Raw genomic sequence first — 16,979 nt, forward strand, 5'->3', positions numbered from 1 at the left:
TGGGGAATCACTGCTAGAGAGCCATGAAAATCTTCTCTTATGGGGTTCCCTGGCTTATCTTTTCAAATGGGGGTCCGCGGTCTAATAAGTGTCTATTTGGGGGTCTGTGGCACGAAAACGTTTGAGAACCACTGGTTTATGGCCCATGACGCATGGATTCTCAAAAACGGTTCGGACCGTTTTTGGCACACAATGTGTTAAGCAAATCCGCCATAGGGATACAATGTGAACAATAAGCAGTAGCTACATTGACATATTAGTTTGAATTAGCAGATATACATGATAATCACAAGTATTTGAGCCTATGCCAGACTCTAATCAGAAGGTGGAGGCTGGGGTGGAGGAGGAGCTAGCAGAATGCATTGGTTCAGCAACCAAGAAAGACCTAGAGAATATGAAGCCGTATTTAAAGGAACCTCTTTGCTCATGCGTGAGCTGTGATTGGAGTATATGAATGTGTGATGTAATGACCAGCAGCGCTGTGAATGGGAAATAGAAAGCTGACGGACAGCTGATTACAGTTTTGGCGTATAACGCTGTGCTTCATAAAGGTTAAAATAACAGGGAAAATGGCTGATGGCAAGGCTTAGTTTTTCCTTCGTTACAAGTGAGAATTGTGTGGGAGAGTACTAGACCTCGTCACAATTATTACATCATCGCCTAATCGCAATTATTTGAGATAATAGAAAATAAAATTGCATAATTGTCAACCTTTTCCATGTTGAGAAAGTTAATATTTTATTTTTTACATTTTCCAAAAAATTAGGGAAATGACAGATCTACAAGCTCACGATGCGTGAGCTTACATCGTGAGCTCGTAGCATCGTGAGCTTATAGATCTGTCATTTCCACTATTTTCTAACAAGGTTTGAGTATAGGATATTACATATTGTCACCTTGCTAAACTAATGGCCTAAGTCATGTTTTGAGGGAAATGATATTTTTGCCTAAGTCAGCTCCTCATGACACTGGACACCTCTGGTAAAATGGCCCATCTCCTAATTGAAAAGGATCATGCTGTTCACTCTCCTTTTAGTAGAATGGCCTCTCTCTCCCTATAGTGTGACTTAGGACAAAATAGGACATTATTTTGGCCTAAGTCACATGGTTTTGTGACATAGACCAAATTATTTACTGATTTAGGCCATTTTTTTTTTTGGCCTAAGTCAAATTTAATCCTATTTAAACCTATGTATTATGTTACATAACTGACAGACAGTGTTATTTTTATTTTAATAGTCATAATTTTTTATAATGTTTTGGGTGAAATGATTAAGAAATATCATATAGTTTTGTTTTGGATCAGTTTTTTATTTTTCCTGAAAAACTTAAAACAATGACTTAGGAGGAACATGTATGTTGCTAGCCACCATGAAGAAGCTAAGGCGGCCCATAGGGCCTGGATTTTTGCTGGGAAACCTAGACAGGGGCCCGAACTTATGTATAAAAAGGTAACTAATGCCAGGTATAAGCAGGCAGTGCGTTTTGTGGGAAAGAATGAGCAAACTATGAGAGCTGATTCTATGGCCGGGAAACTGCTAAGTAATAATGCCAATGGCTTTTGGAAAGAGGTTAAAAATATAAATAGGTCTAAAGCAGTACTGCCTTGTAATATTGATGGTGTTTCAGGTACAGAAAACATAACTGAGTTATGGAGGCAGCATTATGCTGCTCTGTTCAACTGTGTAAAGAGTGAACCCTATTATATAGGTAAGTTAGAGGAGGGTGGAGTACACTTCAGCCCAAATGAGATCTTTCTCGCTATTAGATAATTAGCTGATAAAAAAGCATGTGGCATTGATAACATTAGTGCTGAGCACCTAAAGCTAGCCAGCCCTAGAGTTGCAGCACTGCTGTCAATCTGCCTTACAGGACTGATAACACATGGGATCCTACCAGATTCCATGCTCACAGTCACCCTAGTGCCTGTCATTAAAGACAAGGTGGGCAAGGTTAAGGAGTATGGCTAATTATAGACCCATTGCAATAGCTAGCATTTTGTCTAAAGTACTTGAAAGGATCCTACTGGATAGGATAAGTGTTTTTATCTCCACCACAGACAACCAATTTGGTTTTAAGGCTAAACACAGTACAGACTTATGTATATATGCCTTAAAAGAGGCTGTTGAAACATACAGAAGACATGGTTCTACTATGCTGATAGGTTTTATTGATGCGTCTCAGGCTTTTGATCGTATTAATCATCATAAACTCTTTGTTAAACTTAACCAGAGGGGTGTGCCTGGATGCATCATACGCATCCTGGCTTACTGGTATGCCAAACAAAGCATGAGAGTGAAATGGGGCAATAGTATATCCTCTCCCTTCGGGGTAGGCAATGGGGTTAAAGGGTAAGACCACTTTGGTAGAGGTTTGGGTTGTGTAGTTACATTGCCATGATGTAACTCTAAAGGTGGGCAAGAAATAAAAAATAATTGCTCCATTGATTAGAAATTGATAATTCAAAATATGCTCCTCATTGACTTACATTGTACGGTAAAACCGCCCTCAAAGTCACTCTTTTAGCACATAAATGAACCCAAACGTATTTGATTCAGACAATATAGAGCATCACCAAACCCAGTACTGTTTGTTTTTTTAATAAAAATGTCAACTTCCTGTTGATTTTACTATTTGAAGATCTGGATCCGGATCCGCCGATCCAGTCCGGGTTTTCTACTTATTAAAAATGGCAAAATCATCAGGAAGTTGACATTTTTATTAAAAAAAAAAACAGTACTGGGTTTGGTGATGTATATTGTCTGAATCAACTTTGTTTGCGTTCGTTTTTGTGCTAAAAGAGTGACTTTGAGAGCAGTTTTACCGTACAATGTAAGTCAATGAGGAGCATATTTTGAATTATCAATGTCTAATCAATGGAGCATTTTTTTTTTAATTTCTTGCCCACCTTTGGAGTTACATCATGGCAAGGTAACTACACAACCCAAACCTCTACCAAAGTGGTCTTGCCCTTTAAGCAGGGGGGGCTTTTATCCCCTGCCTTCTTTAACCTATATATGGACGACCTGTCGAAGCAGCTGGGAGGGGCTAGGACTGGTTGCATGATAGGTAACACCCTGGTCAATCATTTTATGTATGCCGATGATTTGGCCATTGTATCCCCTAGTAGTGCTGGGTTTCAGGAGCTACTTAACATCTGCTCAGAATATGGTGTTCAGTTTGATGTGAAGTACAATGCCAAAAAGAGTGTGGTAATGATCTGCAGGACCAAGGAGGACCTGAAACTTAATTTTCCTGTTTTCCATTTGTCTGGGCAAACCCTTACTGTGTGCAACAGTTGGGGCATATTATAAATGATAAGATGGAAGATGATGCTGACATGTTCAGACAGAGACGTATGTTGTATGCTCAAGCTAATATGCTGGTAAGAAAATTTCACTACTGCTCTGATGAGGTTAAAATAAATATGTTTAGAGCATACTGCACTCCTTTGTATACTGCCCCTTTATGGGTGAAATAAAAAAGAGAGCTTACGCAAACTTAAGGTGGCTCATAATAACCTTATTTATAGTTTTAAATGTAGACTTGATGGGTCTCTTAATGAGGTGATTATCAATATGATAAATCCAAGGCACAGCTCAGTAAGATACCGCTCCCAAATGTGGAAGCATTGGTACAAGTGCATTTTATAATGTTTTACTGTGCTTTTTAGCTTTTATATATTAATGTTTTATTGTATGTTTTTTAATGTTTTGTATGTCCCCTATTGGCCTCAGGCTGTAATAAAGTTTTGATTAGGCCATTAGTTTAGTAGGGTGACGATATGGCGTGTTTTGGCCATAATACAATATTTATCTTGATTGTTATTGGTGTCGGTCATTATTGTCATTTCTACGTTTTTTATCTGTGAACGCAGCAAACCAGTACATCCTGAACAGATCTGTAAGACCAACCTGATATAAACCAGTACATCCTGAACAGATCTGTAAGATCAGTGGTTCTCAAACTTTTTCATGGCAAGGACCGCCAAATTCACACTTATTACCCTGCGGACCCCCATTTGAAAATATAAGCCAGGGAACCCAATAAGGGAAGGTTTTTACGGCTCTCTAGCAGTGATTCTCAACCAATTTAATTTCAAGGACCCCCCAGTTTGACATGCATTAGGGCTACGGACCCCCATTTAATGGCATTTATACCTCTGGGACCCCAATTTATATTGTAAAATCAATGTTAATTTAACTCTGAGAGTGTACAAATGGAACCAAATGGACCCGTTAGGGTCCATTTGGTTCCATTTGTACACTCTCAGAGTTACAGACCCATAAGGTTCCATTTGGTTCCTGTCCATCATTTAGCTGGGGACCCCCTGGAACCCCCTCAAGTACCCCTGGGGGTCCCCGGACCCCACTTTGAGAACCAATGTGTTAGACCACCTGATTTAAACCAGTACATCCTGAACAGATCTGTAAGACCAACCTGATTACAAACCTCTGGTGTGTTTCTCTAGAAGTGCAGCTGTTCCTGTCATGAAGACCCCTCCTCCTCCTCTTCCTCCTCTGATAGTGATGATGATGATGACGACGACAAGGTGAGAAGGTCAACATGTAAACCAGTGGTGCTGAAAGTGGGGTCCGGGGACCCCCAGGGGTCCTTGGGGGGGTTTACCCCCCAAAATGTGTTGCTGTAGCAGCAATCGTTTAACCACTTCAACCTAAAAAATAGCAGATCTACAAGGACATAGCACTATGTCCTTGTAGATCTTCTATTTTTAGAAAAATCATGAAAATCTTTGAATATATATTTTTAAGTGAACATCTTTAACTCAAATCTTTGCTTCTGGGGGGTCCCTGGCACAACATATTTTCAGCTGGGGGTTTGTAGCCAAATACATAATCAATTTTGGGGGTCCTCGACGTGAAAACGTTTGAGCACCACTGATCTAATCACAGACAACTTTCTGCACTTCAAAGACCCTCAGTTTTAGAACAGTGGTTCCCAAACTGTTTAGTGTTCTAAAGAGAACATTGACGATCACACATGGCGTGACGTACAGTATACCTTTGTTGATTTCAGAAAAAGAAGGACAAGAAGAAGAAGAAAAAGAAGGACAAGAAGAAGAAGAAGAAGAAGGTGAGATCATTAATGTTTGACTAATACTGTGAGGTTGGACAGTAAGTCATTATTATATTATCCCTGTAGAACCCGAACTATGAAGGAAAGGTCAGAAAATGCCATTCCATTTTTTTTAACATTCCTTTGTATCATTTATTTGTTGTATCATATTTGATACAAGGGGTATTACAAGTCGGTTTTACTGCCTCCCCCTGGCCAGCCGGGGCGCCTGATGGAGGGGAAGGGAACTGGTTGGAATAACGTGTTCCTTCCACGCGCTACGTCCAACCAGGGAAACTCCCCCCCTGTCAGGTGACAAGAAGGTCAGTTGGCTCTCATGCATTGAAGGAGGCATGAGCTCGGCCCTGGCCTCCCTAGGCTGGTGAGGGGAGTGTAGTGCCCAGGATTACATAGAGATTGGCACTGGGTGTAAAAAATAGGGTTACAAAATCGTGGGTATAAAAATTTGAGAAAAAAAATAAAATCAAGTCGTTTTAACATTACAAAAAAAAAAAAACATTTCTTGTAGACCCGGTAGTATCAAATATGATACAAATCGTATCAAATATTCACGCCACAGCGTCACACAAATCATTGAGAAAAACAAAAGAGGGGGAAAATAGGTAAAAAAAGGTGAATACACATTTTTACATAGACAGACCCTTTTTTTCACTCCTTCCTGCTCATACAAATTCTAATCATACATTTATTTTACGCATAGCATCAAAAGCAGCAGATATACAAGCTCGAAACGCTTTGCGAAGCGACGCGTTTTGAGCTTGTAGATCTGCTGCTTTTGATGCTTTTTCAATTTGAATCTGAAAGTAACAGTTTTGGAACATATGAGGTTTCAACTTGACATTATGTTAAAGATGGAGTGCCATGATATTTTTCAACCCTAAAACCTGATCATAAGGTATTATTATTATGTAAGGATTTTTTTCAAAAAAAAAGTGTACAGAAATTGTTAAAAAAAATGTTTTTATGTGGACACGCCTCCAGTTCATTAAGTATGCCTGGTTCTCACCTTAGCACCTCCTCCACCACCTTAGCACCACCCACCTGTCCTAGTCCCTCCTCCTCCTCATGCCCACACCTGTTGTGTTATGATAATGAGGGGGAGGGTATGTTTTTTGGGGGCTCTGTGATGTCATTAAAGGGCTTTTTCTCTATTGGCACGTTTGACCCTCAAGATTTCAGCCTCCAGGAAGAAACTCCAAATAATCAGAGAAGACATAAAACACCATAAAACCACCTCCGGGGCGCTTAATGAAATTCTATCAACCTCATAGACACATGAAAAACAGAAAAAGTGCAAAAACATGGCACCAGCTCTTTAATGCTAGACAGATGACATTTGATGACATTTTCTGTTGTTCATGTCAGGATGGCTCCTGCGGCTCTGACAGCGATGAGGACAAGAAGAAAAAGAAGAAAAAGAAGAAGAAGAAGAAAGAGGTATGTATATATGAGTGCTGACCACAGAGGGTAAAAAAATAATGTACAAAGGGAGCCATAATGTCACCCATTGTTTTCTATACAGATCTGTTTTAAAGTCACTATTTCAGCTAAGTTCAAATCCACCATCTTGGAATTTCCCGTTGCAAATTTAACCGTAAGACAAATCTTCACTCAGAATAGAACCAGTATAGAGGCATGCTGTACTTTATCATCAATTAAAACATTAACAGGACCGTAATTTACAAAACCCCATATCATGGTAATTGAAAGAAGACTTTAAACTAGCAACTTAAAACATGCAAGTATTCATGTAAATGCTTGTTAAGGTAATACAATTAAAGGACAACTTTGTTTTTTTTGGGTTTTTTTGTTTTTCAAATCAGCCTCATGGTGGCGCTGTAACAGGCAGATTCACGTTTTGGCCTACAACTCTTGAACTGTATAGGCCAAAACGTGAATCTGCCTGTTACAGCGCCACCATGAGGCTGATTTGAAAAAATGTAGGGTGGCATTTCTTCCTTGGCCTAGTGGTGATGTGCGTATAAAGTTTCACGGAAAGCGGATGCTACGTTCATGAGTATTTACCTTTACACCACTGTTCGACACTGGGACTAAATGAAGGATGTATGTTCCCTCTGACAGGATTCTGACTCTGATGATGATGAAAAGAAGAAGAAAAAGAAGAAGAAAGATAAGAAGAAGAAGAAGAAAAAGGTATTTACAGTATATGAGCGCAGACGTCAGCGATGCGACACGACTCTGACTGACTCTGTTTGAGATTAAATGAATGATCTTCTCTCTGACAGGACTGTGACTCTGATAGCGACGATGATGATAAAAAGAAGAAGAAGAAGAAAGATAAGAAGAAGAAAAAGAAGCAGAAGAAGGAGGTAATGATGAAGGCATTTGGTCTGGTATTAAAGGGTAAGACCACTGTGGTAGAGGTTTGGGTTGTGTAGTTACCTTGCCATGATGTAACTCCAAAGAAATCTAAAATAATTGCTCCATTGGTTAGAAATTGATAATTCAAAATACACTCCTCATTGACTGTACGGTGAAACAGATCTCAAAGTCACTCTTTTAGCACATAAACGAACACAAATAAAGCTGATTCAGACAATATAGAACATCACCAAACCCTGTACAACAGTAGTTTTTTTTTTTTATAAAAATGTCAACTTCCTTGACGTTGATTTTACTATTTGAAGATCCGTATCCACAGATCCAGTCCGGGTTTTCTTCTTAATAAAAATAGCAAAATCAACAGGAACATTTGTATTAAGAAAACAAACAGTGCTGTGTTTGGTGATGTTCTATATCGCAGTTTCATGCAGGCAGTGATGGAAAAGAAGTTATATTTATAAACTATGAACCATTAAAATGACAGTAGTAAGTCATAATGTCAGCATGACATGGAGTTATGATTCACATGATTCAGCTTTACAATGGGATGTTGGATACAGTAGAGTACAGTTGGGTGGCAGTGGCTCAGGGGTAGAGTGGCCGGGTAGTGTGAACTGGAACTGGAAAACCGCAAGGTTCCCAGTTCGATCCCGGGCTGGGGCTCCCCTAGAGTTAGTGTAGAAGTGTCCTTGAGCAAGACGCTGAACCCCTAATTGCTCCTGATGAGCAGGTTGGTGCCTTGCATGGTTTCCTCCTCCATCGGTGTATTAGTCTGGGAGGGTTAGCGTCGGAGCTTGGACAGCAGGGGCGCGGCCACTGCGTTGTGATTCAAATCAACAGCCAATGAAGAAAAGGGGGCGGGATCCACATGCAGTGGGTGTTGCATCTAAATAGGATCGACGGGAAGCAATTTCCCCTTGAGAAATTTCGGCCGCCATTGTTGTGTACTGCTGTTTGCCTCTCGTCGGACTTTTTAGACGAGTTGCACAGCTCTCAGACCGGTAAGAGGCGTGTCCGCTCAGATTCAGAGCGTAAGGTACATCCCGCCCACAAATACCAGGGCTCTGGCCCAGAAGTTCCTCGCCAGAGCTGGCGAAAACTTCTGGGAACTCAGATTATCGGTGTTGTATGAATGTGTGTGTGAATGGGTTAATGGCACAATCGATGTAAAGCGCTTCGGATAGAAGCGCTATGTAAATGCACCATTTACAGTAGACAGACAAGAAATGGGGAGAGAGAGAGAGATGGGAAGTGACACGCAGCAAAGGTGGTCGGGATCGGAACTCGAACCCGCGACACGCTGTCAGGCTTTAGGCATTAGCATTAGCAGCCATTAGGTGCCCGGACCACTACGCCAGCCGTCCGGGCCTCCCCCCCCCCCCCGTATAAATGAACGCCCTATTTGTTCATACTACAGCTCACACGAAAGCATCGAAAGTAGCAGATCTACAAGCTGGAAACGCGGCGCGAGTTTATTATTTATGCAGGAGTTTATTTCTTGAAATCGGCTGTCATAATATCGTTGTGGTCTTCACAACACGATTGATCCCCGACAAGGGCTGACACACTGTAGGATAGTTCACTAGGATGCTATCTCCAGAGTCAGACCCAATACATGCTTATTATAAGCGACTTTGGGATTGTTTTTCTGTAAAGTTGCTTGAAAGTGTAGTTGTTTTTTTGGCCTTGTTTCCTAATGTTGTTTGAACCAGTTGTTCTCAAACATTTTCATGGCAAGGACCCCCCAAATTAATAATAATAATTGTCCACAGAGGCTCAGACCTCCCCCTTCTGAAAACATGTTGTGCCATAGACCCCCATTCAAGATCTGTGTGGATTTTGTAAATATTCCCCCCCCCCCCCAAAAAAAAAATGTCTTCTTTAAAAATAGCCTATCTACAACGTGAGCTTGTAGATCGTCTATTTTCAAGTATCCAATGTATTTGTATATAGGCTTAAAGTGCTCATAGTCGCTTTTGTTGGGCTTGTTTTCACAAACCTGGCTGCTTATTTCTCTCGCAAAATCTGGCAACACAGACAACGACACACACACACACACACACACACACACACACACACACAGAGAGAGAGCGCTCGCTCTCTGTCTCTCTCTCTCTCTCTCTCTCCCTCTCTCTCTCTCTGTACAATTCCTCTAAAATAAACAGCCCACCAGGCTCGCTCACTTTCTCATTTTGTTTTATAATGTTAACTTATTAGAGGACTGGACGGTAATATTGCGGTAGGGACTGTTTGTTGTGGTCAGGTCCAGCGACGCTCCCCACTGTGGCTGTAATGTGCTATCATTGGCTGTAGCGTGCATCTCCTCGCAAGGTGCTCGCAGCCCCGTTCATAGTGTATGATATCGTCTGTTGTCCTGTCCCAGACAGAGATGAATATCTAACAATTTAGATATCTGAAAACGGTCGGAAAGCCGTCGCAGAGCGGAGAATCGCGGCCACATCGGGTCGCAGAGCCTTTCACACACACAGAGCATTATCTCACCGATCAAAGGCCGATCTGCGTCAGGTCGGGAGGTTTTGTCGGCGAGAGCCAAAAAATGTCGGCGACAGCAATATCGGACCTAATGTCTTGCAGTGTGTACCAGCCTTAAATGCATGTTATTATTGTCGTGACTTCTTGGGACAAAATGTGACCAAACGTCAAAGATTGACTGGAAGGGGCGTACCCGTCCCTTCCAGTCATCTGGTGCCGTCCCGGGGAGCGGTTCTTGTTTCCGTAGGAGGCGAGACACGGGCCGCAGCTTGTGATGGGCTGAACCAGGGTTGCGACGTGTTGTGAGCTTGTAGATCTGCTATTTTGTTTATACTTTTACTTTTGGTACTTTAAGTAAATTTTGATACCAATATTTTTGTACTTTTACTCAAGTAAATTTTAAATTCCGGACTTATACTTGTAACAGAGTATTTCTACATTGCAGTATTGATACTTTTACTTAAGTAAAACATTTTGAGTACTTTTTCTCTCGTGTCTTCGCTTGAGACGGTGCGCCTCCGACTGTTGGAAAAATAGTGGCGGGCGGCTGCCCCCCCCCCCCCCCCCCCCCTCATCCAGTCAAACGGGTGATTTCTTGGGACGTCCGTCCTAAGAAATCACCCGTTTGACTTCCGTTGAATTAACTAATTAATAAAACTAATTTAAAGGCATAGTTCACCCTCAAAATGACTCTTTTTTTTCTATCGTGGAGACTTGAATTAGTGGATTTCTTTTGTTTTTGTCACATTCCTGAGACGATAATTTGATGGCCTGTGGCAGCTCTGGTAGGAGACACAAAGAGCCTCCTTTGAGTCATCAAATTATTGTCTCATTAAGCCATGAATTCAAGGCTTAATGGGGTGTGTAATTGATAGAAAATAAGTTATTTTTTTGGTGAACTATCCCTTTAATGAACATTACAAACAGATGAGTGCTGTGTTATTAAAGTTTGTGTAATGTTAACCATGTGATGTTGTTATTTGTGTTTCCTGTCTCCAGGATTCTTGTTCTGAGGCTTCCTGTGATGAGGATGTGAAGAAGAAGAAGAAAAAGAAAAAGAAGAAGAAGGACGTGAAAGATAAGAAGAAGAAGAAAAAGAAGGACAAGAACAAGGTGATTCAGATGAAACAATAATAATTCACATAAACATTACAGTTGTATTAACATTATTAACATTGAAAGGAAGGACATGTTAATGTTAATGTATTAAGCTGAAGTTAATGCTGCTGTTGGTGCGTCTTCTAGGATTCAGATTGTTCCGGCAGCGATGCAGATAAAAAGAAGAAGAAGAAGAAGAAGGATAAAAAGAAGAAGAAGAAGAGTAAGAAGCAGAAACAGAAGAAGGTAATGATGTGAAAAAGAAAAAAACACATTTGATGGTCTGATAAAATTGCACAGACATGACCCACCTCTCTCCCACTCACTTTGCCAGCCAAGCCTGGCTCAGGGTGGAAGACAGGGTTAAACAACTAAAAATGGGACTGGTCTTCAAAATCGTAAATGCAGATTTGCCCGAAATGCCCCCTATACCCGCATATCTGTATAAATACCTCCAAAAAGTCAGTGACAGCCACAGTCATGAAACTAGAGGGAGCGTAAACAACAATCTGGTACCACCCACCCATAAAACAAACATGGGCAAATTCTCCTTCTATAGCACTGCCACCAAGGTATGGAATAGTCTAACGGAATAGTCTAAGGAAACAAGTCCGCAAGGACTTTTTTGGTCGGATCTTATAGACAAAAGTATTATAAATGTAACTGTGTTGTTTTACATTCTTTTTGCCTAATAAAAAATGTCATTCAATACAATCAATCAATCAAAGAGAATTAAACATGTGACACATTGTGTGTTTGCAGGACTCTGGTTCCGATACTGACTGTTCTAGTGGAGGAGACAAAGAGAAGAAAAAGAAGAAGAGGAAGAAAGAGGTGATTTTCTTTTTTTACATGAAAAGGGAAAAAGGCTGCCCCCCCTGGGGCATGGTCCCACCGCACTTTTATTTGACCTCTGGGGTGGAATCTGTCAAAATGCTTTGTCATTAGACAGACAGACAGACAGACAGACAGACAGACAGACAGACAGACAGACAGACAGACAGACAGACAGACAGACAGGTGAATGACTGAATGTGATTGGCTCTCTGCTTTGCCTCATCAGACTCCTCCCAGCTCATCAGGAAGTGAACATGACAAGAAGAAGAGAGAGAAGAAGAAGGTACATATATTTGAATATGTGTCAATATGTATAACTTTACAGACATGATGTGAACATCACTTCAGCCCTATATACATTTCGGCCATTTGAAAATAGCCGATCTACAAGCTCACAATGCGTCGAATCGCGACACATTGTGAGAATTGTAGATCGGCTATTTTCAAAGCTATCAAAGCTATCAAAAGATTTGTATACTTTTTATACATTTGAAAACTTGAAATGGGACATTCCGCATAATGAGTACTTTTACTTTTGTACTTTAAGCACATTTTGATGCCAATACTTTTGTACTTTTACTCAAGTACATTTCTAATTCCTGACTTTTACTTGTTAACAAAGTATTTCTATATTGCAATATTGATACTTTTTATTAAGTAAACATTGTGAGTACTTTTTCCACCACTGATATTAGAACAATAACAGAAACATTTGTATAATCAGGACAATAACAGAAACCTCTGTGTATTAGAACAATAACATTGTTATTTTAAATGACATAGTGTCAACAGGACTGCACTGGTTCTGAAGGGGATGGGCCGTCCAAGAACAAGGTAAGATGTGCTAGTTTTGAAAGATTCTTAGATTTGTATACATTTGAAAACTTGTGAAATGTGACATTCTGCATAATGAGTCCTACTTTCGGTACTTTAAGTACATTTTGAATTGCGGACTTTTACTTACTCTACATTGCAGTTTTAATACTTTTACTTAAGTAAGAAATGTGAGTAATTTTTCCACCACTGATGAGGACCAATCAATTCATCTCAACAGGACTGTCCTGGGGGAGAGAAGAGCAAGGATCCAAAGCTGGAGTGCTCACTGCCGCCCCCTGGTGGTGAGAGCTGCCTGAGGACGGTCAGCTGTAACAGAGATCCCAGAACAAGGTCATTATAGATTTGAACTGTTTTCATTAGTTTTAAGTTGTATTTTGTTGTGACTTTTTTGTTTTCAATCTAGTTTTGATTCGTTTTTTTTAATGTGTGGGTTTGATGGCCTATTTACATTTTTGGATACATGTTTTAACATGATTAGTTTAGCTTTTTTTAATTACTAGTTTCAGTTTTTATAGAGTATAGAAGTACTGACGTCACTCGTTCATCCCCTGGTTCGTAAAGTCATTTTCTATGTAGGATAACATTGGGTCATCATAGAATCGTCTCATATAAGAATTGTGGTCCAAAAATAAACAAACTGTCTCTGCGATATTGTCAGGGAGGAGGTTCTGTATCGTTTATGATAGTCAGTTGATACACTTATATTTTATACAGTCTGTTTCTGGTGAAAATGTAACAAATTCGGCGGAAGTAACATTAGCGTTTTCTCACCGTCAGTTGATGCTTCATATCCATAAGACGATAAGAGTCAAACCGCCGGGATCATTAGTTTATTTTTGGAACACAGTTCTTATTTGACGAGATATTAAACACGTCTATGGGGATTCAGAACGGGGGGGGGACCGCAAACCAGGTAGAATGTGTAAATTAAGTCAGACTTCGGTGCTCTATTGTGACGTTTTTTGTGAGGTTTTTAATTTGAGGTAGTCAGAGGCGAGATTAAAAAAAGCTCTGAAAAACTGTGAAAATAGCCGATCTACAAGCTTACAATGCATCGTGATTCCTGGAAATATTTGAAAAGAAAACAGTTTTCCAGGCTTGGAAACGGTTTGGAATTAATCAAATGGTTTGGAAAATGTTTGGATATACATAGTCTTTGGCTATTGATATTGTTCATCAAAAAAGGTAATTGATTATCAACAAGCTAACAACATGTTGCACCGTTTTCAGCTTGTAGATCTGTTCTTTTTTTTGTCTTGGGGCATTGATAATAATGATAACCAATTATTAGTTTACCAACATTGAGACTGGATGCACAGGTGATTGTTTCACGCGATCAATTCCCAACATATTGTTTCGGGGTTTCGCTGGTTTCAGTTCATTCAACCTCCTAGCGAGACATGACAGAATGGGGTTCATTTGGTGCCGGCCTGCGCGCGCATACTGGTTCTTATCAGGGTGAAGTGGTCTGTTAAGGGCTCTATATCTGCTATCTTTGGATAGCCAACGACATCTAAAATGACACAGATGTGTTTCCGGTCTGAATGGAATTATCTATATATATTTATTTGTTTTAAAGCAGGGATCCAAAGCTGGAGTGCTCCCTGCCGCCCCCTGGTGGTGATAGCTGCCTGGGGGGTCCCGGCAGCAGCAGCGGCGGTGCAGGGGGGGGCAGAGAGCCCAAAGCCCCCCGCACCCCCCCTGTCATCATCTCCTCCATGTCTCTGCCTTCTAAACCTGTGTTGAAGCTGCAGCCTGGCAGCTCTGAGATACCTCCATCCAGGTACGTACGCGTGCGTGTGTGTGTGTGTGTGTGTGTGTGTGTGTGTGTGTGTGTGTGTGTGTGTGTGTGTGTGTGTGTGTGTGTGTGTGTGTGTGTGTGTGTGTGTGTGTGTGTGTGTGTGTGTGTGTGTGTTTGTGTGTGTGTGTGTGTGTGTGTGTATATACATAAAGGTAAATGGTGCATTTATATAGTGCTTTTGTACAAATCGCTTTACATAGATTGTACATATATATATATATATATATCACTAATATCTGAACATCAATGAATTGTCCCCTGACACCCTCCCCCTCCCTCTCTCCACAGGTTCGAGACCGGAGCGTCCCTCAGCCCCAGGGAGGCGGGGCCTCCCCAGCGCCGGCCCCTCAGCCCCATGGAGTCCCTGATGGGCGGTGGGGCCCCGCGCAGGGCGGGGGGGGAGGCGGGGAGTCGCACCGGCAGCCACCTCACCTCCACTGACCTGCTCAGAGGGCCCAGGCCCTACCAGCAGCATTGAACCAACAACCACCACCTCTGCTGCTCAGTGGTCAACAGGCCTAACCAGCAGCACTGAGGGGGGGAGGGAGTCGAACCAGCAACCACACCTCTGCTCAGTGGTCAACAGGCCCTACCAGCAGCTCTGAGGGGGGGAGGGGAGGGAGTCGAACCAGCAACCACACCTCTCTACTCAGCACTGTTCATTTAGACAGCAAATTTTAGATCTTTTTATTTTTTTGACTTTAGTCTTTCGAATACAATTTGAATTCAGTTTTAGTCATATTTTAGTCATCGCAGTTTTTGTCTAGTTTTAGTCGACTAAATATCATAAGATTTTAGTCGACTAAATCGACTAATAAAATGTATAAGTTGGCGGTGTCTTGATGGCGTCGTAATGGCCGATTATACACTCGTTGCTTGCTGAAAATAGCAGATCTACAAGCTCACAACGCGTCGCGCTGCGACGCGTTGTGAGCTTGTAGATCTGCTATTTTCAGAGCGCAAACGACACATTTTATTTGTTCAAAGAAATTGCCAATATATTTAGTTTTAGTCATCATAGCTTAGTTTTTATGTTGTTTTTATTTCGTTTATCATCAGTGATAAAAGGTTGCTGACCAACATTTTTCGTCATGGTTTTAGTCGACGACATTAACACTGCGGCTCAGGGGTCTCAGTACTTAAAGGGATAGTTCACCCCAAAATGACTTTTTTTCCTATGGATTAGTCACCCCATGGAGACTTGAAATGTCTTAGGAATGAGACAAAAACGAAAACATATCCATGAGTTTTTTTTTCTGTCTAATGAAATTGGTTAAACTGTGTTTTAGATATTAGTTAAAAAGATGGATGCTTTAATTTTCTATGATTGAATGCATGGGTGTGAAAAGGGCTTTTGTTCGATGACACTACTGTAATAATAATAATTAATAATAATAAATGGGCTGCAACTATGAATTAGTTTGTAAGCGATTGTCCTTTCACTTTTTCCATTAATCGAGTAATTGAGAAGCACGTTTTTTAAATATAATTTTAGTTTTTTTTTATATATCAACAGATAAATGAACCACTTCAGCACTATTTTATATCTAGTCGCACAACAGTGTCACGCTAAAAATAGTAAAAAAATAGCTGATCTACAAAGTCACAACGTGTCGCATGGCAACATTTTCTAAGATTGTAGATCGGCTATTTTACAAATAAAAATGTGTACCTACCTAACATGCCCAAAATATGGAAGGGCTATGTATAGATTATTTGATTAAATTATCAACCAAAATGATGACTTAGATTAACTGTTGCACGCCTTAATAACAATAATAATAATAGCTTATATAAGTGTGAATAATAACTTATAAAGCGTTTTTAAAACACTTAAAAACACCCTACACAGCATAATGACATGTACCTGTGTGAACCACTCTGATACAGTAGTAAAAAGAGAGGCTATTTGTGCCTCCTAGTGGCAGAGAGAGGTCATTGCCCAGGGTGTTGTCTCTGATGTGTAAAGTCTTTATTTTAATGGAGATTAAATCATATAAACTGACAAATACATTGTGATAATTCAGTTAATTAATCAATAGATGAAAAATGTGCATACTTTCTCAACTGAGCTGAATGAACATGAATGGTGATGTTGTGTACTTTGGGATATAATAAAATAAAAACACATGATTTCTTATTATTTTGGTTTGTGTCTCTGTGAGTATTTATGACTTTTTAACTCATTAAGACCTGAGGACGATTCTACAAATGTCTTCTAAATCAGTAGTTCTCAAACAAAACAAAAAAAAACAACATAATTATTAAAAGTATTCCAAAACATATTTTTTCGTATTTTTCAAAACAATTCATAAATAGCAGATCTACAAGCTCACAGCGCGGTACGAAGTGATGCACTATGAGCTTGTAGATCTGCTATTTTAGAAAAAAGAAAAAAAAAAGAGATGGGGTCCACGGCCAAATACATATAATTTGGAGGGTCCCTGACATGAAAACTTTTGAGCACCTCTGA

The 16,979-nt window shown here is 40.4% G+C and overlaps 1 protein-coding gene across 10 annotated transcripts in view; it reads left to right on the plus strand.

Annotated features, from left to right (window-relative positions):
* Positions 1-16,646, plus strand: part of LOC311050919 (uncharacterized protein) — a 45,002-nt gene extending 28,356 nt beyond the window's left edge. For 4 of the 10 annotated variants that reach the window (XM_084065168.1, XM_084065175.1, XM_084065177.1 and 1 more), the window contains 13 exons: positions 4,472-4,552; positions 5,038-5,094; positions 6,463-6,534; positions 7,180-7,251; positions 7,344-7,427; positions 10,933-11,046; positions 11,179-11,277; positions 11,794-11,865; positions 12,095-12,151; positions 12,652-12,702; positions 12,923-13,035; positions 14,285-14,488; positions 14,795-16,646. In XM_084065168.1, the coding sequence (XP_083921294.1) occupies positions 4,472-4,552; positions 5,038-5,094; positions 6,463-6,534; positions 7,180-7,251; positions 7,344-7,427; positions 10,933-11,046; positions 11,179-11,277; positions 11,794-11,865; positions 12,095-12,151; positions 12,652-12,702; positions 12,923-13,035; positions 14,285-14,488; positions 14,795-14,984 (1,266 nt within the window). In that variant the 3' untranslated portion in view covers positions 14,985-16,646. Of the gene's footprint in view, positions 1-4,471; positions 4,553-5,037; positions 5,095-6,460; positions 6,535-7,179; positions 7,252-7,343; positions 7,428-10,932; positions 11,047-11,178; positions 11,278-11,793; positions 11,866-12,094; positions 12,152-12,651; positions 12,703-12,922; positions 13,036-14,284; positions 14,489-14,794 lie in introns of all 10 variants that reach the window. The other 6 variants (XM_084065172.1, XM_084065174.1, XM_084065170.1 and 3 more) reach the window with 6 other exon arrangements.
* Positions 16,647-16,979: the final 333 nt, after the last annotated feature.

This window comes from Gymnoscopelus microlampas (assembly GCF_963454915.1).
Source record: "Gymnoscopelus microlampas genome assembly, chromosome: 8".
Lineage (NCBI taxonomy): Eukaryota > Metazoa > Chordata > Actinopteri > Myctophiformes > Myctophidae > Gymnoscopelus > Gymnoscopelus microlampas.